General features: G+C 28.4%; 2 protein-coding genes across 2 annotated transcripts in view; one reads left to right on the top strand and one right to left on the bottom strand.

The window, feature by feature from the left end:
- LOC113551885 (somatostatin receptor type 5-like) overlaps positions 1 to 26,778 on the top strand; it is a 190,578-nt gene that overhangs the window by 104,313 nt on the left and 59,487 nt on the right. The window lies entirely within an intron of this gene.
- LOC113551875 (DNA N6-methyl adenine demethylase-like) lies at positions 22,331 to 25,982 on the bottom strand. The gene is made up of 2 exons (XM_026954429.1): positions 25,850 to 25,982; positions 22,331 to 24,293 (listed from the first exon to the last, which is right to left on the bottom strand). Exons 1-2 carry the CDS (start codon positions 25,871 to 25,873, stop codon positions 22,524 to 22,526), a joined length of 1,794 nt encoding a protein of 597 aa, XP_026810230.1. The 5' UTR covers positions 25,874 to 25,982; the 3' UTR covers positions 22,331 to 22,523.

Raw genomic sequence — 26,778 nt, 5'->3', positions numbered from 1 at the left:
ATCACCCGAGTTTTTAACAGCTCTCTAAACATTAAAAGATACCAGTGCAAATAAATTATTTTAAACTCTTATATTTTGTTAAATATTGTTTATTAATTTCACTGTCACCGTACAATAAAACTTTCAATTCTTATGGTTACGTATCATGTTAAAGGAGCTTAACTTTTCCGTGTCGACAGTAAGTGTTTATAAATCACCAATTTACAGGTACAAAACATTACAAAATTAAAATTGTTCTGTTTTATTGCTAATTTGTAATTCTGGCTCATCTGTTTGTTCTTACTCTAAATTTGTTTTTATATTATTACTTATTATATTTTTTTTATTTTTTATATTGTTCTTTATTTGTAACGCACGTTCTTAATTTAATATCTGAAGCCTCTTCTAACCATCTTTAAATGTACAAAATAATTAATTTTGGTTGCATGGAAATTATGATATAGTATAATATATATATTCTATAGTAACCTGAAATATTGATAACTATATTCAGTTATTATACATACATATATTTATGTATTATGCATAATATTTAAGTCAATACGTCTAACTCGACTACAACTTGTAGGTACCTATAAAATATAATATAATATTAAATATTATAACAACATATTTTATAAATCTCGATTGTTACACACTTATACTTTTGACTGTCCGCGGTTTTTGACCGACAGTCGTATTAACAGTACGTATAACAATTCCTTAACCCTTCCATTATAATATTATTATTATTATGTACCTTTATAATACTTCTACCTGGAACGTTATTAAATTTAGTTTAATATAAACACAGTAATAATAATATTATTCCCTTGTGTCCCTCGACAGCGCTCACGCATTATTGCGACAAAACAATATCGCAACGTTTAGATGGTCTAAATATTGTCCGTTGATATTTGGTCTTAGATATATATATATAATATAATATAATATATATATATATATATATTAAACATACCCAAATAATATAACAGCATAAACGTATTATGTGCTTATAACCTAAACAATTTTTACAAAAAATATTATTGTTTAGGTTGACTATAATATGTATCATAAATATGATGGAAAACAAAAAAATCAAATACACGTACAATATTTACGTACATAAAAAACATATTACAAGTACTTTCAATTATAATCTAAACATGTTTGAAAATTCGTTGTTATTACATTTTTTCAATCAAAACAAAAATGTATTATAAATATTTAAAATAAATCACATTATGACGATTTTTTTTTTTTTTTGATTGGAATCATTTATATTATTATAAATAAATTGTACAACGTTATTAATTTATCATATTTTCATCAAATATTTAAAAAAAAAAATTATTATTATTATTATTATTATTATAAAGCATGAATTTAACGAAAATTTATTGTTACATAGTACAATATTTATTTTATTATTAAGTCACATTTCAATATAATATTATCAGATCGAAAACCCTAATCTCTTCTCGCAATTTTGATATTTTTCACACTTTTTTGTATATTTTAAAAGATCGTATTTAATAAAAAACAATTTCAGCTACAAATGTTGTTAATTCCATTACATCTTTACACTTGTTTTTTTATAACGAATTGAATTTCATATTTTCGCGGCCGTTAATTTATTTATTACACACAATAAATAGGTATAATATTATGATAATATAATGTTAATTATAGTTAGATTACCTCACTATAGATTTATTTTCAGTTTAGTATCTATGAAATTTACACTAAATAATACTATAATAGTTGTATATACTAACCTTCTAAGAATAAAAATATTAATTTTAATGGAATTTTAAAAATATGTCACTCGTTACAGGTATTTTTCCTATGGGAAATTTAACTTCATATCTATGCTCAGGCTGCTCGAATCAGTAATTATCATGAACCTCTGTATACCTAATATCTTCAAAGAAATAACGTTTCTACCTTATAAGTCTCGGGAACTTTAAAATTAATAATGCAAATGTATACAATATGTGTATACCTTTTTGCAACACAGTTTAGTGAAAAAACAAAATTGGATAAGAGTATCCTTTATGTTGGAGTAAAATTATCGCAAGAAAACAACCAACCGTTATTAATGACATCAAGATCGCTTGATGGAGATTATAAATTAAAATTCACTGAAAACATTTTCTTCACTAAATATAATAATTAAAAAATTCTATGAAAACATCGATACCGGTATATATACAGCGTGATTCACTAAACATGCTCATTCCCATTTTTTTCATTTAATAACGAATCTATACATATTCTGATTTTTAAAAATTTTAAATATGCTTATCCACTAGATCATTTTTTTTTTAATTTTCGAGAAATGAGTATTTATACTTTTTAAGGAGTAGTATGTTGTGATCTAAACTTCTATTTTACAAATGAGATCCCCGCCTTTTTTTACTGTAAAAAATTAAGTCAAATTTTTTCAAGAAAATGTAGATGTAACTAATTTTAAACTTAAACGAGTAGTTTTTCAGTTATTAAAATATTTATATTAAGGATAACATCCCTTAAAAATGGTGTTACAAAAATTAAAAATTGATATAATATCAAATCTCTAATTTATTGTAGTTGGACTATTTTTATATCTAATATTAATAAATTTATATATATTGCTAAAATTTTCAATATACCGTAACTCCCATTTTTTCAAACTCATTATCATAGTTTTAATATCCTTAATACACAAAGTTAAATAACTCAAAAACTACTCATTTCGTTTTGAATTAGTTACATCAACAAAAAAAAATGTCCACAATAATTTACAAAAAAAAAAAAAAAATGGAGACGGGTTGTCACTTGAAATTTGAATAACAGAAAATGTTATCTCTATGAGACACTCCTTCAGTACAAAATAATCTCATGTGTATGCGTGTTAACATAAACAGCATATTTAACTTTTAATGAAATAATATATTTATAAAAAACATTCTGTAAACATGAAAATTTAATATGTTTCATTAAAATTTGTTTGGTAACATTAAAAACAATACTATGGTATTATGATATAATGATTTTAGTGTATCCGGCTACAAATCTCACCGAGATCTACGAATATTTAATAAAATATTTAGTCACGTCGTGTACTCATTTGGTATAAAATATTATTATTTACCTACCAGCCTAAGCATTAAAATATACTGTATTTGGGTTACTTATATTATCCTCGAAAAGTACATAATATAATAGGTACATCATGGACCGCTGGTTTTAAAATATTGTAGTGGTGAAATGAAAAAAAAAAATTGTATCGGGTCACTCCGACGACGACCCCATTGTTGTATACTCGACAATATCGCTTATTATTATTATTATATCGCCGACCGTCCAGTACAATTTATATACATGCACATAATATGATACAGCGAACCGTCACTTTTTACCCGAAGTGTGCGTATTTATTCCAGAGGGTCTGTATTTATTTTCCACCAAACATAATGCCGCTAATATATTTTCTCGTACAGTACTCTATGTCTCTATATTATACAACAGCTCCTCGACGACCGTCGCGCCAAACTGTTCTTTACCCCACGACACGTTCACCCATCCATCTCTCTCGCACGTGAATGGTTTTGTGATACACCTCCGATATAATGTTTTCACGTAATCTGTTGTGATATGCAAAAAAGTCGAGCGCGAACTGAGCGTACCGATCAAAATCATTTGTTTCCAAACGAATGTCGACGGTTTTAAATTTAGAATATCAAGCAACACATGCAGCTGCAGGCGTAGTCTCTGGTTTTTAGTGATTTGTTATATTTTTAATATTATGACTGTGAGACGAAACTACTGTTTACATGGATGCATGTAGATATGTCTAAAAAATCGCATAACTCCCGTCAGGAAGGTCTGAAAATCATTCTTCGATATTTGATATTTGATACGGTTATTAAACAAGCTACAGTTATATGAAATACATTATTCATATATACTCACTAGTTAACAGTCCACCGTTAGATCTACCAATCATCTGGTACTGAAGTTCTATGACAGTATTCCAAGGTCTTTATACGTAGATGTCTAGGTACAATTAATATTATATAGCCGAACTTAGTTAACTCGAATTTTATTAACTCAAAATTCTTGATACCTTGAACTTTTCCCCTGATTCCTAGAATTTTCTTGTATATATATATATATAGTTATCAAACAGAGTAACGATTTATTATTTTTTTTTATTAATAATATAATGATAACATTATTATATACTAACGGTTTTGAATTTCGGTTGTAGTAAATTTATGCGACGTTAATTACTAATTATTTGCCTCAATGAGTGAGCAAATCAATATATTAAAGAAAACTCTGTCTTAGTTATACAGCAGTTTACAGTCTCGACACTATTCGTATATTGTCCAGTTTTCTTTAACGTATTCTGTGTAGGTACATTGACAAAGTGGGTTGTAAATAAATTATCTTCAAAAAATACAACTCATCTTATCGTGTGAGTCTTTATACAGACAAATGTGATATTATGTCATGTTTAACAAGACGTATTATGGTGCGTACCTACTATCTGGTACTTATCAATTACCGCAAGGTAATATGAACCAACGCATCTCATTATAAATTTATATTAATTTGAAAAACATAAATATGTGATCACAACAACAAATACAACAATTTAAAAAAAATAACAAGAAGAGAAAAAACTTGAATAAAAGTTTATATTTTATTGTTTTTTGTATACTTCTAAAAAATATAACAAATTATTTTAAAAAACAATTTTTGTACGTAATGGTAACAAAAAAAGAGTCTTCTTTTAACATAAAACTTGCATTGATTAAAATATATTTATACACCGAATTATATTTATTTACGAGCGTGCGCGCGCACATTACATACATATTTATATAGGTCATGTTGTATTATATATATAATAATATATGTATACCATGTTATTATGTATGTCTGTTGTTTGTGTATTTGGTTATCAATTTATTTTGTTTCCAATTAGAATAGATGCATAGTAATTGTTTTATTAGCTACTTTTACGATGCAAATAGTTAGAATAAATAATAATCAACTGAATATTTTAATTAAGAGCAGAGTTGACATACTTAATCTCATATTAACAATCAAACACATTTTAATATGAGTGTTGATTAAAACTATAACTATCAAACATTCCACACTGAAATAAAATAGTATTTAAAACAATATACTTAAACTTCTAGATACGAAAAAATAGTTCAAGCCAACACAAAACAGTTAAAATAATGTTGTGTCTGCCAGTCATTTAAGTCATATTTTTATAAATTACAATTTCATATTAAACTAAATATTTTAATTGATAATATTTTCCAATTATTAATAAATATTCACATATATATGATACTGTAACTGGTAAAAATCGTTTTTTAATACAGCATGACATTTTTTGACGTTTTAACGGTAAAATAAGATTATCCTCACATTTTGTTATTTAGCACGATTATGCATATTGCATTATAATATGATATATTATACAAACACAATACCCCCATCATTCTATAGTACAGTATAGATGTATAGGTATATACATAAAGATCAATATGCATTGTACTATGCGTATATTATACGATGACTAAATTATAGTTGATTTCTAAGCTTTGATTCTCCATTTTCATACAGCATACTAATATGTTGAACGTTGAAACTAATTTAATATTGACGGAAGACAGTATACCGAGTAGGCATAGGTTTATCGCTTAAGCTTGGTGGATGATTGGTGATGGTGATATAGACATTATATTATTGTTACGTGCGGTGTATGTATATAATTTACTTTATTTTTTACTAAGTGACCAACGTGAACCAAATATCGTGACAATCGCGAGAAAGGTCCATATTGTGTATCACAATATATAGCATGTTGTACAATTGTAATACACAGTGGTCAGCAAGTCCCAGAAGTCCCGTATCACTCTTAGTATCTCTGCGGAAAATCTATGTTTTAAATGCAGTTTTTTTTTTTTAGCAATTAGTTAGAAAATTACAATTGAATGGTATAAGTTTGCAAATTAAATGCTGACAACTCTAAAGTAATAAAAAAAAATTATTCTATTTCGTTTTTAAAATGTTCATGATACAGCCATTATTTGTATTATATCTAATTAAAAAAAATGTTAAAAATTAGTGGAAATCGACTAAGTTAAAGTTAATTAAGTTTTAGATTTCGTAAAAATAATAGTTAGTAAAATACAAATCGCACGCCTAAATCAATCTCAATTGGAATATGGATCTTTTTTTTTTTAAATTAATTTATCCTTTTTGAATTCTGTCCGATTTTTATGCCCGATTACAAATTTGTTAATGCCTTTCTTCATCACCTGTGTGAAACTATTGAAAAAATTAGATTTTCTATTGTTAAATATAATTTTTTGAAACTTTTTATAGACAAAAAAATTTCTTATCCCGGCAACCATGCACCTATATGAATAATTTAGCAGACTAAACACACATCTATACTTCTTAAATTAAATTGCATAACATATTTTGAATTTTTGAAAAATAAAAAGTTGAAACGTATGTTATTTAATTGAAATGTACTTATTAATTACAATAAAAAAAAATCATTTTTTAATTAAATTGATTTAAAATAGGGATACTAAAAGTAATACAGAAGTTTTGGACATACTATAGATAATATGGGATTTTAAAAATCCCATTCTTTTGACGAAAGATAAGATATATAATATTTTTTAATTGATATTTTAATAAATAATTTATATTATTAAACGGTAATAATTTTGAATCGTTATTAAACGCTTATGCCGAAATTAGTATTAAATATATTAATTGTGTAGGTTTAGTGCACATTACCACCTCTACATTTTATTATTATTATTATTATTATTATTATAGGTACAACCTTTTGCTACAAAAATGATTATTATAATTTCCATCGTTGCTGTTTCGCCATTTGACAACGGTAGCTATACTCGATATCAGTATTAATAACGGTGCTCCAATAACCGGCGCCATAACTTATCGATATAATGACGATTAAACGCGTTTGATTTCGCGTAATGGCTGTGTTATAGAATTATTAGTTCAAACATGCGGCGGTGACACGGCTATGTGCGTATAATGTTATAAATCATAAACACGCACTAAAATCATTTGCCATCCGCGTGTTGTGCATCTCGTATAACAATAATATTACGACATTCGCCTGTAAAACAAATTGGCACGCTGCACATGAAGACTATACGACTACGTTACAACTGTCAATTTCAAATCGTTATCGGAATCCGATTACGATCATATTATACACGGTAATCAAATTAATGAGCTTGACTGACTTTCCGAGTCGATTTTTGCGTTTATATTCAACCTTAACCAATTTTAATCATTTTAGTTTAAAAACTACTAAAAACAACAAATCTAGTATTTTTTAACACTGTAGTTTAAAAAAAAAATCGTAAATAATTCGAAGAATAATCGACTTGGAAAATAAGTGCAACTATTCAACGGATCATACTGCGTGCATAATATTATTAATATTATTATACGTATTATCACGGGTACGCGAGAGAAGCGACAACAATTGTTCGTCCGAAAACGAGTTGAATATAATAATAAAAACGTACATCATAGAAAACCATTGTCGGTTATTAGTATACATTACCGTCAATCGATATAACAATATACACCGATCGAGATGCGACACGGTCATGCGTTCTTTAAAAAAATAATAAAACCCGAAACGACGATGGTTTAGCTAAATAAAAGAGTGAATAATTGTATACAGTCGGCCACACAACAGTATGACACACTATACGTTAAAGTTTAAAATCGTCAACGGCGATATCCCGACAATAACAATAACACAACACACACACACACACACACACAATACGATTTAGAACCTTTCGGTTACTCTCTATTGTCGTTTATGGTCGCACACTAATATTATATATACATGTATACAATTCACAATATACCTAATAATATAATATATACGCCGCACACGCTTCGGGTACGCGGACCGATCGCTATTTATTCGACGCGTTAAAACTGACAACTGTAATCAAAAACCGACGACGGGGTCAAACTCGTCGCGCACGAGCCGGTCAACGATGAGTAGGCAATACAATATCTGCCCATCGCCCCGAACGATGATGTGACCGACACTGCCACCGACGATGATTAATCGTATTCGACGGGTCTCCGCGAGAACATCCCTCATGTGCGAAAGGCGTCGTGTCGTTGTCATGTTTTCGATTTTGTTCTCTGTCATTATTAATAATATCGTTATTGGCATTTTTCAACGAGCTCGTACGCGCCTTCACTGACGCTTTGAAAAACTTAAAACCGTACGACGATTTATAATGATATAAATAATTATGTTGAATGAAGGTAAGCGCTGACGTGTTGAAGAGCGGTAGATATGAAAACGGGACACTTGCATGAACCTATATGTATGGTGGTAAATTTTTGGAAATTGAACAATTTTTAAGGTGGTCTTATATGCCATACTAAATTATTATTATAGAAACAATTATTTTTTTTTAAATTTAGTATATTATACGTATTTGTTAATCATTAAATACCTACAGGTGAAATAAATTCTATAATTATATCGAAAAAAATCAACATAACTTTTAGATTGGTAAAATTCGTTTGACTTCTTATTTTCGGAAAAATGTATAATTTTAGTAGCTTCTTAACTAGGAATGACATGAGGTGTGAAGAAATGTCGCAGATATTATATTTTTTTAATAATAATAATATTTATCTCATATAGTCTTATGCAATCTCCTCAACAAATTACGAATTGAAATAATGATTGGTTATGATATCAATACCTAGAAACATCACACAAAGAAAAATAAATGTCCTTTTTGGAATAACATCTACCTTATTTTAGTTCTTCGTTTTTAGCAAATTTTTATTAAAATATACACTTATTTATTTATTTTCAAACAATTGTACGTTTATATCACACTTATTTATCATAATTCATCCGTGATCACTTTTAGGTGTTAGGTTATTTGTATCATTATTGTGCATGGCTATTTATTTCTTATAAGCTAAGTTTTTTTAGTAGAGTTTTACTAAAAAAAAAAAAATAGTTGATAGTTCTTCATTATACTGGATATATGCTTATACCGTAGAGATTTTTTTTGTTATTACAATAAATAAAATAAAGAGTGACACTGTAAAATTTGTCCCCGGGCGTAAAACTGTTCAACACTCGGGACTGTAATTAGGTTTTACTTTATACAGATATTCTGTAAACTATATTAATTATTATTACTATTTTGTAAAAGTAAAAACGGAAATAGTGTGACGGCGAAATTGTAAAAAAATATGGAAACGAAAACAGAGTGCAGTACCTAGTTCGTAATCTATGCAATTCCGCGGGCTTACGAAATTCTTGCGTCCTCCCACGGTTTTCGCTATTTTTTTTTCAATTATTTCCCTCGAGTCTTATATACGCGTACGTAGCGTATACCGCCTAGCAACTCCGTCCATGCGCCCATCCGGAAAGGCGGATAGCCCTTTCACTCGCGGGGTCGTTTACGTCCACTTGAACAATTCTTCCGCCACCACCGAGGCCTAATCAACCGGGTGAAATGGGTTTATTATTCTTTACTATTTTATACACTTTACATCAAAATAAAAAACAACAATAATAATAAAAAAAACCACAGTCTCCGGCCGAGTGTTTATTATATTTTTTTTCCGTACCGCAGCGGCACTACCCCGGCAACACCGGTTTGAAGAAAAGCGCGCAAAACGCATAAATCAATGTTGCGATTCTTTTTTTTTGTTTTCTCTCCATTCTTCTACGAAACCGTCTTTGATGACGTTAACGACCCGCATTCCGCGTTGTTATCTCGTTCGTCGTATCTACATACAACCCTAAGTCTTGACTTTGCCCCGAACCGGCGCCATCGGGGATACACTTCAGTACTTCACAAAAATCAACGTGCATACCACACTATAACATTGTAATAATTATATTCATGACTTCCATAAATGTTCGACGAGAACTGGTCCGAATGCAGTTATTATCGTAAAACTCGCGTTTTAATTCAGTTGTTTAAACGAGTGCCGTTCAACGGCGTATTGAGACATAAATATATATATACACGTTACACATATAAATAAAGCATAATAGATATACATCTATAATTTATTTACCTATGTAAGATATAAGTATATTATGTACTATTGATACCCACCTATATATTTATATAGTTGTATATGATTAATTATTCGAAAAACTGCTCAGCTAATTTTCAATTTTGATTTTTATGTTTTTTAAAAAAATGTTTTGAAACCTTCTAGTTTTTTTAAACCACAAGCCTTTTTTTTACAGAAATAACTAATTTTAAACCATGGTCTTGTTTTAAGTTTTTTAATGATAATAATTGTATTATATTTTCAATATTTAATGACAAAAATAAGAATACTTTTATAAAAATATTTATGTATAAATATCGAATGATCTTGAATGTTTTTTAGATAAATAAACATTTAAATTTTAGATGGACCGAGTAAAATTTCAAAGAGTAGGTACTACGCAAAAGTTCTAGTTTACTACTCACTGGTGCTCGTCTAAATTTTAAATATTCAAATACTGACAATCTATTTATTCATTATTCAAGATCTATATATGCGTATTGCATAAAAATACAAATTTATTTTTTCGTGATTATAAAATTAAAATTCAGATTAGATATCATTAAAAAAAAAATACAAATACAAAACCAGTAAAATAGAAATTATTAACAACTTATATTTGTAAAAATTTAAAATTGTGTTTTAAAAATTGTTTATAAGACTTAAACTTTATTTTTAGTTATAAAAAAAAAATTAGTGTAGCTAGTCAAATGGAACACATTGTTTAATCCTTGGGGATGATTTTATTAACTATTTACAATAAGTACAAAAAAATATACTGTTGATAATAATATTGCCTGTGATCATAATTTGCAGATATTTTATACTATACAGATATATCTACATAAAAATAAACGCTTTCGTTTATAAATTTATTGACATAATACGTACGTCACATCAATTATGTAAATGTATTAATACTTTTAATAATAGTCTCATTTTTTACTATAACATAAACTGTAAAATAAACATTCATTCATAACATTTGAAAATGTGTTGATTAAAGTGATTTCTCTATGTTTATTTATTGCTAACTTCAATGGCAACAAACATAATAAGTATATCAATTAAACTTAAGCACTTAATAATAATATACTTCAATAATTTAATTTAATTATGAGTTATTTAATTTTCAAATAAATAATATAATTTTGCGATAGAATATTTTCTCAAATGATATAACTAAACAGCTTACGTTTATACCATTCAAATTAATTAACCTCATAAAATGTTTCAGCCTATTATTAAAACTAACTTTAAAAAAATAATATTAAACAAAACTAATTTAAAAATATATGTTTCAACACAAAAATTTAATTTTTCTCTTAAGACGCATAAATTTAATGTAGCATATATTACAAACAATTTAAACACAAATTAATTTTTCATTCGTTAAAAATATTGACGTAAATATCATAGTAATATTTGGGGCCACTGAAAACATGCACACAAGTTAAGATTAATACCAAATAGGAAAACTAATATTAATACAACATTATCTAAAAATAGATTAAACCGTCTACAGGGTGTGTTATAAAATAAGTTATTTTAAATCTATCTTGAGATATCTGTCTATTGACAATGTTTTATTCGATACATTTAACATAAATAGTATTTGTATTATTAATAAGATACGCATATATATTATGTGTATTATACTTAATAGAATTGTAAGAAATAATAATAAAAAAACTACTATTAATGCAGTGTACTTTCGATTATCCGCGGAATAGGGTGGCAAGGCATCCACGGATAAGCGACTTCCTAATCAGAAAAATTAAAATTAGGAATTAAACATATCAAAAATTACCAAAAAGTATTAATATGTATTAAACAAGCGTATTGTATTTTACGTTGTTATTGAGTAATTGGCTATCACAACCCAATTAAACCCATAACTGTGTATAAGTAATGTATAAAAATGTAAAGATATATTTCTTTTTGTATACACACAGGTGTGCCGATGATTCCGCGAAAGACAATGGATAATCCGCAACGCGGTCCGCTCGCGGATAATCGAGAGTACACTGTATTCTTGACACTTGGTGATCAAATGATGAAATTTATTTATTTTAAACTTTAAGAATATATATGATATGTATGATTATAGGTTATAACAATAACAGTATCTAAAATCATAAAATATATTATACCAATATAATTCATTAGTAGATGAGGTGTAGAATTTGTAGATTTATTATTTTATATCAAACATAGATACTACGTATTTAAATAATTTTCGGTATACAGATATTTTAATATTTTCAATATTATACCTAATAGGCAAATATAAAAAGTTAACTAAATTATTACATATTAATTTAAGTATGTATAAAATAATACAATGAATAAGAAAATAAGAAAGTATCTATTTATTTTAGTTTTACACTCTAGTATATGTATTACTAACAAATAACGTTTCAGAATTGCTTTATGTGCGATAAAATATACATATATTTTTTGACCAAAAACAACAAATTTGATCAGTTGATTATAAGATAATAACAAACTACCAACAACCCTAAAAAATGTATCACTGTCCGGTATTATTATCTCACTCTAAATATTACAAGGTATCATATTATTAAAATAAATTACTTACTTAAATCGCAATTAAATAAAATGAAAAATAAACAGTGTCTTAATATTGATTAATAATATATACATAAATATTATATGCATAAGAGATTTTTTGTGTAACATAATTCTTAACGCTTATCATTTAATGAATCAATCAGTATCTTGCGATGTTTATATTATAATTTATAGCTAACTTTATGACAATAATATTATTAAGAATAACTGTTGTTTAAACTGAAAATATTATTTTAAAAATGAGTTAAATAATTTTTTTATAATGGTTAAAATCACTAAAATATGATAAAATAAATCTAAATATTGTATCAATATATGACCAGTGTCACAACTAGGTATATTTGCAATCGAATCATAATATTATTTTTAATTACCAAAATTGGTAGTTTAGAAGTTATAAAAAAATACAGTTTGACCAATATTATAGGTACTGTAAAATAAGTCAATAGATTAAAATCATAATAATATAGTATATTTAAAATCAAATCGATCGACATGGTATGACTTAATGGCCTTAACTAGTGATGCACAGCACCCCCAGGAAACATTGGTAATTTCGGCACTGAATATAACTCAATATTATAAATATGATATTTCCCAAAGTCCATAAATCGTGCAAATATTTTATATAGATTTATGCATATATAAGTTAAATGATTATAGCATCAATATTAGTTATATCATCAACTTTTTTACTAAATTTTTTTTTTATTATTATTAATTTTATAGTTGAATTATTTTTAAATAATATATAATAAAATTATTTAAATTATATGTACGTTTGTTTGGGTTGAGTTTATAAGTTTAGAAACTATTAAACCAATTGGAACTAAATTTTGCACACAGATTCCTTGAGATCCGGTGAGTGTTTATGAATTCGTTTTTTAACTCCTAAAGGATTCTATAGGGTACATACATTTCGTTTTGGCTCACAAAAATTGAAAATGTTATTGTTTATATACTGTATAACCATTAGTTATGGAGTAATAGCATTAAAACAAAATGATTCATATAATTTTAGCTTGGATTTAAATGTACTTATCTGAAATTTACAACACTTTTAAAGAAAAGTTTGATTCAAATATAAAAATAATACTAAGTGCTGTGACTAATTCGTCATAAGTAGATTTCCCATCTCGTTTGAATTAATTTACAAGTGAAATATACCGACGCCGATTAGCCCGTGAACTGAGCTTCTTGATATGCATTATATACAGCACCATATTTTATATATTTTTCATTCGCAGACAAGTTATTACAGATAGTTTAATTATAAGAATAATGAATTAAAACCAAATGTCAGGGTGTATTTTCGAAAAGTTCACCCTATAGTAGATGTTAGCAATTCGACTTTCAAGTATAAACTCACAAAGTGATGAATTACGTGCAAGCAGTATTATAATTATTTTGTGTCAAGGTAAATATGGAGAGTATGTTTGCATTCCAAATAACATAGGTGCATGTATATTATCCAAGTGAAATAGTTTGAAAATATTAAATTGTTAAAATAATATACCAACATAACTTCACTGTTACTGCACCCCTATATTAAATACTAAAGCGTCAACACGGGAATATAATATAACACTCCGTGTTTGTTTAAATTGTACACATAATAGTATTCATTTTCAAAATTATGTTTGTAAAACACTTCTGAGTATAATCTTCTATAACATAATACTAGGAGACAAAACTACCTTCTCTATATCAAAATTCTAAGATAATATTCAAATGTCATTTGATATGATATAATTAGAAATAGTAAGAATGTTTCATGAAAAATTACTCTGTGTTTCAAAAAAACCCCTCAGATATAGTGCAAGTTATAACGAATACATAATATATATAATATACCGTGTTTATTTTGAAAAATCTAACACAAATATTTTTGCAAAATTTGATTTTAAAATTAAATAAATAATAATTATCACACACGTGGAATATAACATATTTTTTTTTTATCTAATTCGATGCAATTTTACTGAATAATTATTATGTTGTAAATACATAGCAATTTCACTGAAATAACTATTTCACGTAGAAAAAATCCCAAAATGTTTTAGAAATGCTTTAATTAAAATATAATATGATCAACATGAAACATATTTTATAATGTACATAAATATTTGTATACAATATTACTTCATTAAAAATATAAAGTATATTAAATATATGTAATTATAATAATTAATGTGTATATACTCGTAACTGCAGTTGTATGCAATTATTGAAGTTTTAACTGTCTAATTAATAATTTAACATTTTTAAATGGATAGGAATAATATTTCGATTTTATAATATTTAGATAAGTACATAGAAAGAATGAGATGATTTAAACTTAAAAAAATTCTATAATTTATTGAATTTAAGTAAATAAATATTTCTGAGATGAACATTAAAGATAAATACCGAGTCAAACCATACATGAATTTACTTTTATTTTACAATTTAAAAGGTCTCTACACCAGTTCCAATTAAGTCATCTACTTCAGTAGATGTCAAAAAACTTTTCAAATGCAAAATGAGCGGTCATGCTGCTTGTCGTGGAATATTTTTAAGTAGTTTTGATAATCATTTTAACTCGCATATGTCATTATGAATCAATTTGTATACGTAATGCACAAATGCTTTACCAATGATCCTTATACATATAGATTGGAAGATTTGTACCGTTCTTACGTTTGACACCATAAATTCATATAAAACTGAGAATACATTCATACAAAACTATAATAAGAGTCATCTGTATGATATAATATATGCAATTTGAATCGAAGGAGTAGTTTTATTTGATAAAATTACTGCTATTGAGCTTTACATATTAAATTAATGTAAATGAAGATAGATCTTGGTATACCTTTTGTCTAATGTTAAGCCATAATATTTAACATTTTAAAAAAAATGATTGAAATGTATTAAATTTTTAACTTTTAAATCATTTTGTATTATTTATATAAATAAAACCCGTTTGGTATTGCTTACAATGAAATAAAATAAATAATAAATAATTAATAATTTTTGGTTAAATGTATAAAATTAAACAAAACGTTTGACGGATTCAAGATTTTAAATATCATTTAAAAACATCATGGCGTAACAAATAACTTAAATCATTTAAATTTCCATGAAAATTAATCTAAATAATTACTCATTTTTTATTTAGTTAAAATGCTAAGTGAATCAACTATAATTCACATAAAATGCTTTCAAATAAAAAGACAATTTTAAGAGAACCATTTTATAGATTTAGTAATAAATTATACTTAGAATAACGTTTTCGAAAATTCTACGGATGAATGGAATCGAGATGAGAATGTTCAAAATGTATTTTAAGAATACTGTTAATAATATAAAGACATTTGTTTGAAAAATAAGTATCATGTCGGGTGTACTTGATTCTGAATGTGGGTTTTCAAAGAGTTGATTAATAATTTGTGATCACCTGACTTTTTGAAGATTAGAAAGAGATTGGCAACCTTTGTAATTAGCTGGATGTGAGCCACTACATAAAACTCGGTCTTTTTGGCACCGAGTCGAATTATGTTCTTCACCACATACCTGTGATTTAGATTTCAATCAGTAGCATATATGAATAATAGAGATAAAACTTCTATAAGTCCTTGGTGTAAGATAAAATTTTTGTTTTTTCCATGCACCTACTTATTTTTTATTGTTTTACAGACACGAAAGCTGAAATTTGTTAATTATTCAGGCTTTAATAAATATAAGAAAGGTTTTTGGGTTTTATTATTACAGCTTATAGTTTTGTTATACTTTATACCTATCTTCATTATAACTAATTAATAAATATAACTATAATACCACAGTTTAAAAATGATATACACATATTAATAGATTATGAAAGGTTTTTCTATTTTGCTTAAATTAAGTTGTTAACAGTACCAAATATTATGTTTTCTGTTCTAAATTAGACTGCCCGTCATGTTTTAGAAAATTGCAAAACAAGTAAAAAATTACTATAGACCTAGTAGAAATATTGTTATAATTTAATTTAACTCTGTAGTAATTGTGTTTAATTTACAACGAATTATGAAATATTAATATTATGTCTAACATAACTTATAACTACAAAATCATAAAAAAAAGTCTAATTAAATTTAACAAATCGATGTAATATTACACATTTTGATGGAAAATAAAAAAAACGGAGTGAAATAAATGCGTATACAAAAGTAGACAAATGAATAAACTTTTTAGTTTTTTAATAAAGAGTATTTTAGTGAAAAGTTTTTTTTTTTTTTTTTTTGATTATAAGATTGATCAAAATAGACTATACCTAAGTTTAAAAACTTTCTGTAATTTCGTATACTAAAATGAAATTTTACAAGATTAAATATTTTTAAAAATCACTTTAACATAACTAATGTAATATATTTAAATTTATATTTTAAAATGAGCTGTGACCCATATTCTTGCAACTAGCAGATTAAATAAAATTAAAAATATGTAAAGTTTTGTTTAGAACAAAAAAATACATTTTAATATAATGTATACTAACACTTAAAATATCAAGGTTTAATTTTTAGCTATTTTTCTATTAAATAAACATAAATACCAAATATCTGGGAGGTTATTTACTTATTTAAATCATAAATTATCATATTTCACATCCAATCTCTATTTTTTACATATAAAATGAAACAAAGTATTTGCACAAGTAGGTAATCCTACATTCGTACAAACTTCTAGAGGATTCTATAAGTCTTAAAATTTTAAAAAATGAATCTTAAAGTAAGATCGCATTGCCTACTAAGTAAATTATCCATTTCTACTTGATACTTCCTATTTGAGATTAAATTTAAAATAATAAGTAATATTACTTAAATACATAATTTATTATATAATCTTTTATAAATTTATAATACCTAGGTATAATAAATTTCCTACTTTGATTTTTAAATTAAATATAATTTATAACCGCTACCAATTAACTATTTATTAAAAATTATATACAATACTAAAAATTAAAATGTGATATACATTTAACGATAACAATAATAATACTTATACTCACCTGGATAAGACTGAAGATGCTTTATTACCCAGTGTATTGTATAAAACTGAAATATGACTACGTTAAAATATCGATTTATGTCTGTAGAAATTAATTACTGTTCATCAGATCCTTTAATATTACTTTTGTTATTTTTCACTCGTAGTTTACGATTTCAAGAAATAATTAACGTATAATGTTATATACTTTGTATACTCAATAGCATTATTAATACTATGTTTTATTTATTGGTACTATATAAAATATAATCTCTTTTAAACCAAAATTGACAAATTTATTTATTTATTATTAAATGTTAAGAAACACCTCTCAATAAGATTGTTATAGAGAAAAGATAAGAACAACAATATAATTTTGAATTACCTACAAAATATCGTGAAACCAATATATCGCATGGAATTAATATCGAAAATATAAAATATAGCAGTAATTCAATTATTATATAATATATAAAACTCTAATAGACAATTTTATATATTTAAAAACATATAATATTGTTATATTAATATATATATATATTAATATCAGTATTGATAAAAATTATAAAAATATGTGTATACTAATTGTAAGTAGACATTAAATGTAATGCCTTTATGGAATGTTTATGAAACAATACAAAGTGACTGGAATAGAATAAACATGATATGTGAAGAATTTAACAATTTACATTCTGCTCAATATCCTTCAATCTATAAATTTATAAATGGTTTGAAACATCAACAAAACCTACTGGAATTAAAATAAGCTAAAGTATAGTAGGATAATACGCTGAAAATAAAAAGAACATGGCATTCAGTTGGGCTGAAATAGTAAAAAATTTGTTGGAGATTATTCAAATTGAGAGTTTGAAGATTGTAGTTATTGCATTTAATATCTACTTACATTAATAATTAATATACATATTTTATTTTTATTACTTACATCAATTTAATTATATTATATATATTTTAATCATTTATATCAATACTATATGCTTTAAAATATAATATGAAATTGTCTATTTGAGTTTAATATATTATATTATTGAATTTCTGCTAAATTTTATACTGGTGATATTTATTCCATGCTATATATTGTGTTCACAATATTTTAGTTGCGATATTTTGTCGGTATACCTATGATTTTTATAATAAAAGCTCAATCACATTCTAAAACACAATTATTATTAGATAATTTCGATTATAAAAAAATATAATAACAATCATTTTATAATCTTTTTAATAACATTATATAACATTGATTTATAAAAAATAGAATGAATGAAAAAAATACTAAACTAATCCATGGAATATTTCGAAATACGTTAAAAAGGACATTCATAACTAGTTAACTAAGCACTGTTTTGATGAACGACCTTATTTTGTAATTTTTTTTTCTAAATCCAATCCATAACGAATTTTTAATGATCTATAATCAATCACATTGCACATAAAAAATATTCAATCAGTTCGACCTCATTATACGTAATTACAAATGTTTCTATGTTTTTATTCATGACAGCATCTAAACAAAAACAACTATATTATTAATTATTTATAATTATATTCTTTATTTATATCTTGGTACTCAAGATCTTGGTACTGTTCTGAGATTGTCCAAGACTTCGTATTTTTTAATTTATGTATATTTTTTACTACAATAAGCTCGTAACTAAACATTTAATTTGCATGACTAAATTATTAAGATGGTTTAACAAAACATTCGACTAGAATAGAATAACGAATTGCAATGGAAATATATATATTTTTTTTAATTTTACTCTTGACAACTTTATTTTGAGCACACTGATATACAATATTATTCACATAAATTCAATATTAAACTACATTTACAATAAAAAAGAATTTTTTTTATTTTCCATCTCAAAAGATCGAATATTATGTATAGTGTGACATGGTTGAATTTGTAAAATTGTACTTTGAACCAAATGGTAAATTTTATGTAGGTGTTCGTTATGAATTTAAAATACATTTTGTAACCTTTTAAATCGTTTAATGCTCAAATTAAATGTATTGGTCCCAATAACTAAAAAATAAACATTTAGCTTAAAGTCTGTAACGTTTAACAAAAACTGATTCATTTGTAAAATTAAAAATAAAATAAAATCTCTCGTATCTATTGGCTACTATACAAAAATACAATTTTTAATATAAATCCGTTAAACGATATTTACTCAATATTTGTGAGTAGGAGGTACAGGAGCAAGACAGTTCACCTACACAATCACTACTCTTTAGAGTTCATTTATTTTTATTAATAATTTTAAATATAATTCGAGTACCTGGTCGGTATCAAAAACAAATTAATTTATTGAGAAAAATATGGTTTTTATTTTCTACTTGATTTATTAAAGCGTCGTCTAATTTTAAATACGTGACATGTTTTTTGTAACTAATTTTGATAATATTACTAAAATTACTACATGAAAAATTACAATATAAACAAAAGTATACAAACAAATTAATTATTTGAATCAGTAATAAGTATAATTATCACAATTTTAATATTCTAAAACTAAAATTATAACATTAATTATCTCTTGATATAATTTCTGATAGTACATACATTTTAACGTTTGTTTATTAGAAGTATTAATTCCATATAAAAAAAAAACAGATTTCAGGAAATTAGCTTGTTGACATTTTACTATGAATTAATATATTTAAATTATCATCTACCAATATCGTAAATAAAATATTATTTGAAAGTATAAATGTTTATTAATCGTAAAATAGTATACCTATGAATGTATAATATAAATATATTATGTAATTAATATTACATAACACGAAAATCGTTCAAAACTTACTTGTAAGTCACATAATATTGTATTCATGTGAATAATACATACTTCACAGTTAGTAAAAAGCTATTATTTCTTAATCTGTTCATAACATTGTGTCGTAATAATAAACTAAAATAAATCCTTTATATTACACGAGAGCGTTGATTGTTCATTTTTATTTTCAATTTGATAAACGTAAGATCTCGATAGTTTTATTATTTACCTAGCTACACTTATATCGTAAAATGTTCGTAAAAGTAATGTGGAATCAGAAAAAATGACTTAAGACATAACTTAGAACTATATATATTTATAAGAATAATATATAGGTAGTAGGGTACAATGCTACAATTATTTATAGTTGTTACTGATTTATTTATAATCTACTTCCTTGGAGAGACTGCGATGGTCTAAGATCAGTGCAGCACCGGATCGATAACACTGATAAGACGTAGAGAAAAAAATTACGCCGTATGCGGGGTAGGCTACGTGTAAGTTGTCATCATCCGCATCCCAACATGACATTTCATCAAAATACCTAGATGCGAATCTGGATCATTCCTTAACCTTTCATCAAGCCCGTATGCGCATTTTATACGACAGTTATAGATTTATTGACATAACTTTTATCTACGTATCCCGATTAATACTGGGTTTTCTTCTATTCCACAATAACATTTATGTTACCAATACTTAATAAAAAAAACATTATGTTTTATTAATAATTATATTTTAAATTATTATAAAAATCATAAAAAAATTATGTATAACAATATATTAATACCTTTATAAAGTACGACACGCGTCTGCTCGTGTAATACACTATAGCGCGCCAGTCGAAAGATTAACCTATAAAGTTTATCTAAAGAAAATAACTTTAAAACTACGCACTCACAATAACAATATCATTGCTAAACTAGCTGGTACTGGTTTGGAGGTAAAGGCTAATATTTCGAGAACAGCAACTCTCACATAAGTGTATTCCACTGCTGAGAATTCAGAACTTTTGTATGGCTAAGCAGTTATCATGTAACAAAAATAGATGTTCGGCTCAATCGGGCAATGGAAATTATTTCTAGAATACTTAAGTCAACTCCTCTATCTTGGTTACCAGTTTTTTCAAATATTCTTTCTCCGCATATTAAATGAGGAGATATCTTTAATAGAGAGTGGGAAATACCTTAAAAGCCTAATTATATACCGATTAACGATAATTCCAAAATTTACCTCTAGAGACTGAAATCACAGAAACCTCACTAGCCGGATAATATTAACACTTTTTATACCATTAGGAAACGCTATAAAGAATAATAGAATAAAAAAAAAAATGTCATATAGATACAAGCTAGTCGAGGAAACAGATATTATGCTTCCAGGATCTCACCGTCCTTAAAGAGGATGGTAAAGGCTTAATCGCTTTCGTTGCGCACAAAAAAAGTTCAAATTACTAAATAGAACTTAGCAGGAACTTTGTGAGATTAATTAAAAAATCAAACAATAGAACACTATGTCAAAGAACGCATGGTATACTGTTTCCTATGAGGTATGAAAAATCTATACTTACTAAAGAATACGCTGTCCGGTAGCTGTCTGAATTAAAAAAAAAAGAAAAAGGGATTCTTATTTATATTTACATAAAATTTAGTTATTTTATATTTTATTGATATTGTCTTTAAAACTTCACATAAAATGTTAATATATCTGTTATATTAATTATTGTTACTACACGGATTGAAACCATAAAAATAAGTAAAAATAAATAATTGTTTCAAAATATATTTTTTACACATAAAGTTGGATACAGAAAACTTATACTACCTATATATAAAATACCTGCTTTCTGGACTTAACGATTATAATAACGCATATTATATATCTTTTTTTATGTATATTTTATACATGACATATTATTTTTATTATTTAATCATTATAGCCTAATCTACGGTATACGCAGTTACGCGAATAAACTAAAATAATATAATAAAGTATACATCAATGGCCGTTTTTGCCTTTGGGTGCGGTGGTAGACAACTGGACGTGGGTCTCGCTTAGATTCGTACTGTCAACAGACGCGTCGTTGTACTCTGTACTATAGCCGCCCCGGAGCATCAGTTCGTCGACGTTTTCGTCGGACGTCTCGGGGTCCAAGTCTGCCGCCGTGGAAGTGAACGACCCGGCGGTGGCGGCCGCGGAAGTCGTCTCGGCCTCGATCATTTCCCGTTGTTCCGGTGTCATACCGTCACCGTCTTCGTAGTGTTCGGTGGAGGTTACATCAGCGGTAGTGGTGCCGTCTGTGTGGACGTTGGAGGCCGTGGCGGCCGATGGCGGCGTAGACGTTTGGAGGTCTCCCCGTCCATACCTCCGGTGCACGTAACCGGAAGAGTCACCTCCGCCACCACCGCCACCAAATTCTTCGCCCGGCGACGGCAGAATGCCACCCACACCACCACCCCCATGTTCGGCCCCGTAATCACCACCTCCACCGCCGTGTGACTCTTCGCGGTTCTTGTACTTGATGAAGTATACTTCGGGCTTAAGCGGCTGCGTGACTGGCGGTGGCGGTATATGTATGGGCGGCGCCTCTTCCTGCTTGGGATGCAGCACGTAGATGAGCGTCTTGTCGGCCGGCTGGGGCGGCGGCGGTGGTATAATTGGTGCGGTGATTGACGGCGGAGTGGGTGACTTGATGAACACGATCTGATAGTTCTTCTTGGGTGGCACGTTAGGCAGGATGACGCGCTGCTTACGTGGCGGTTCGTCGTCGGGTGGTGCAACGTGCACGTATATTGACTTGTGTATGACGGGCGCCTGGTGGTGCGGTGCATAATCGTAACCACCCGAACCATAAGCCGAAGATCCGCCACCGCCGCCACCACCGCCACCACCGCCGCCACCACTGCCTCCATAACCAGCCAGAGAGGCTTCGTGACCGAAACCTGTAGGATCAAACGACGGCGTCATGTGTTGCAACTGACCGCCACTCGAACCGCCGTCAAATGTCGACGAGTGATGGAATGGCGCCGCCGACTCGGTAAAAGGTGACGACGATTGCTGGTGTGGCGGCGAAGACGAGAACGGCGACGAAGAAGACTGTATGGCCGGCGAACTGGTGGACCGGAACTCGGAGGAAGGCACAAAGTCTGTGAAACCAGTCGTATCGAAGTTTATGTTCTCACCACCACCACCTCCACCACCGCCTCCACCACCACCTCCACCGCTCAACGACTGGTAAAAGCCGTCTGACTGATCTGTGTTATAACCACCACCGCCACCGCCAGTGCTGCCCGTAGACGAAGGCCCGAATCCGAAGTGATCGACAGCCGCCTGTCCCCGGCCTTGGTGATGGTACTGATGTGAATGATGCTGTTGCTGTGACTGCGGCATTTGCTGTTGCTGTTGCGGCTGTTGGTGTTGCTGATGATACTGCGGCGACTGTTGGTGCTGTGGGTGTTGGTTATAGTGGTGATGGTGTTGCTGTTGCTGTTGGTTTCGAGGGTGTTTGTGGTGCTGCACGTGTTGGTGCATGAAGTATGGTCTTGAGCTGGAAGTCTCGAGGCCCAGGTCCGAAGTACTGATCGGCACAATGAACCGCTTCAGTGGCTGGTTAGATCTGCTGCCCACATGCGTCGCCTCCAGTGCGCTATCATCGCCGAACAGCGACCTTTTCGTGTCCTCATAAGACGCGGCCGCCGTTTCCTCTTCGACCGACGACGACAAATCGCAACTGACGCATACCACCGTGAAACAAGCGACCGCGGACAGCTGTCAAAAACATATGATATTACGGCGATATGTCATTAAAATAGTACATTGTTCTATACGTCACGCGTATACTGAAAAATCATACGCCGTCGATGTCGTCTAAAATGTAACATTAATATTTACAATATATGTAGTTTGCACCAACACTACAAGTCATATGTAACTGGTAACTCACCTCCGTGTCCTTAAAATAGTTAAAACGTATATATGTTTTAAAATATCACAGCGATCATGACATCTACACTGTTTAATTTAATAAATTACGAACGTTTTAACGTCCGATAATTGATTCGAAAAATAATTGTTCAACGACAATGCTAATAGGTCGCCGGCAATACGATTTATCTACACGTATTTATATTACATTTAAAACTATAGCGCGCCGAAAAAAATAATTTGTAACGTATATGATTATCATCAATTAAAGCTTAATAATAAATTGTTTTATGCGATTGTTTTCGAGCATTGCGTTTATTCGAGTTATTTCGGTCAAATATTCTTCATCTCGTTGTACAAAAATTTTCAAATACGTATAGTACACGACTTTTTATCTACAAAATGATAAATTAAAAATTATGATATATTATGAAACGGTTTCAATTGGAATTACAGTAGTTTTCGTTTATGACTGAACATTATTGTAGTGGATTACGAAAAATATGCCGAGGAGACTGCAATATAATATTTTTTTTTTTTTTAATATTTAATTACTTCAAAAACAAAATCCGACATGGCAAAATTCACCAGCAGTTTTTTTTTTTTTTTAAGCTTAATTCCCAGTGGTGCTATAGCTTATATCCGTTTAAGTTCGTCTCGTCTTGGAGATTTAACAAAACGTCTGCCAGATTAGATTAACAAAAAGAAAAAAATGAAAATATGTATTTTAGTGATTTTATTTATTTTATTATTTTATTTTACCGCGCCAAGGAGATTATAAGTTGAAACAAATCGTTGAAAATACGAATACGCAATAATAACAATAATATATTAATATAACTCACGCTGAAGAAGAAATGGCATGTATGTAAATTATTCCAAATAATTTATTTCGAGGCTATTTTCAAAAATATTTCAAACAATATAACGTCAAAATGTATAGTTATCCACGAATAGCAAAGAATGCGACGAATGCGACAAATGTCTGTGCACATAGTCCGGACGGGACGTAAAAACAAAACACAAACGAGTTACAGTTAGACAACATCCCTATTGTTAAAAACGTTGGGATAGTTTCTATAGCACGGGATTTTTTTCTTTTTTCCAATCGAAAAAAACGAGAGTATTTTTCTATTTTCATTCTGGTCGGTTGACGCTTTGTACTAGGAATTTTATATACCTATATATATATATAATAAAATAAATAAATAACCAGCAGAAAAAACCAGTCGTATGCGCAAAAATGTATTTTGACGACATTTTACGAGAGCGCTAAAAAGTAAAACGCGTGATTTTTCGGATATAACTTCGGGTTCGTCCTTCCGAACGATTTCAGCTTTCAAAACACACACGTAAATGATAAAAAATAAATGAAAAGGTAAAGAAAAATACATTCTTACCGAGTAAAAATACTTGACGCCCATTTGTGTCGGGTTTCACGACAAACAGTAGATATTATGGTTGGCGTCTTCCACCGTTTGAAACATGTCCGAACTTGTGACCGCAGTTAACGTGATCAAACTAAACGTGAAAATGTATGACTGTGGACGCGGTCGGGTTTCCCATTCAGTGGAAAACTCGCGCTGGAGGGGAAACGACCGATCGACAGCTGTATATTAATGCGGGAAATAACTGCAAGAGAAGGAGAACAGACTTTCTTAAACGGCGTTAAGGGCAGTCAAATAATAAAATGTATATAGCCTCTTTTTTTCTGGACTATATATATTAAATATTTCTATAATTGTAAAATAAAACGGTAAAAAATTACACGCTTATAATTAATTTTCTTTTGGACACGTTTTCATCGGCTTAATATGTTCTAGAGACGTATTACAAAATTATTAAAACCCCAATCGAATAAAATATGTTTAAAACTAGAATTAAAACGGAAAATAATTACTATATACGTTTTAGTAACCCCTAGATTTACTAATTTTATAATTATTTGTATTTTATTTTTTGTTTGCAGGTAAAATATAATGTGATTTCAATCAACATAATAATATTATATTCGCTTCTCATAAATCAGGTAATTCGAGTACCATTATTATATTATTTAAATTTAAATTGTTAAAAAGCCAAAGTTTCTCTCATCTTTACGTACAGCCAACAGCCGTTTTTTAAAAATAAAATCGACTCGGCGGTAGTATCAGATGTTAACATTTCTGAGCGAGTTTACCGCACATATAGCTGATATTGTATCCGTATACGTCGTATTATTATATCTCAATAGCTTCATCGCATATATCAACGCGATACGTGTAGATAAGTTAATATGTACTTCTGAATTGACAATATAATATTATAAACATAATATACACTACTATTT

The sequence above is a fragment of the Rhopalosiphum maidis genome, chromosome 1, assembly GCF_003676215.2.
Source record: "Rhopalosiphum maidis isolate BTI-1 chromosome 1, ASM367621v3, whole genome shotgun sequence".
NCBI classification, from domain to species: Eukaryota; Metazoa; Arthropoda; class Insecta; order Hemiptera; family Aphididae; genus Rhopalosiphum; species Rhopalosiphum maidis.
The sequence above is the reverse complement of the archived record's forward strand: the minus strand, read 5'-3'. Positions and strand labels throughout refer to the sequence as shown.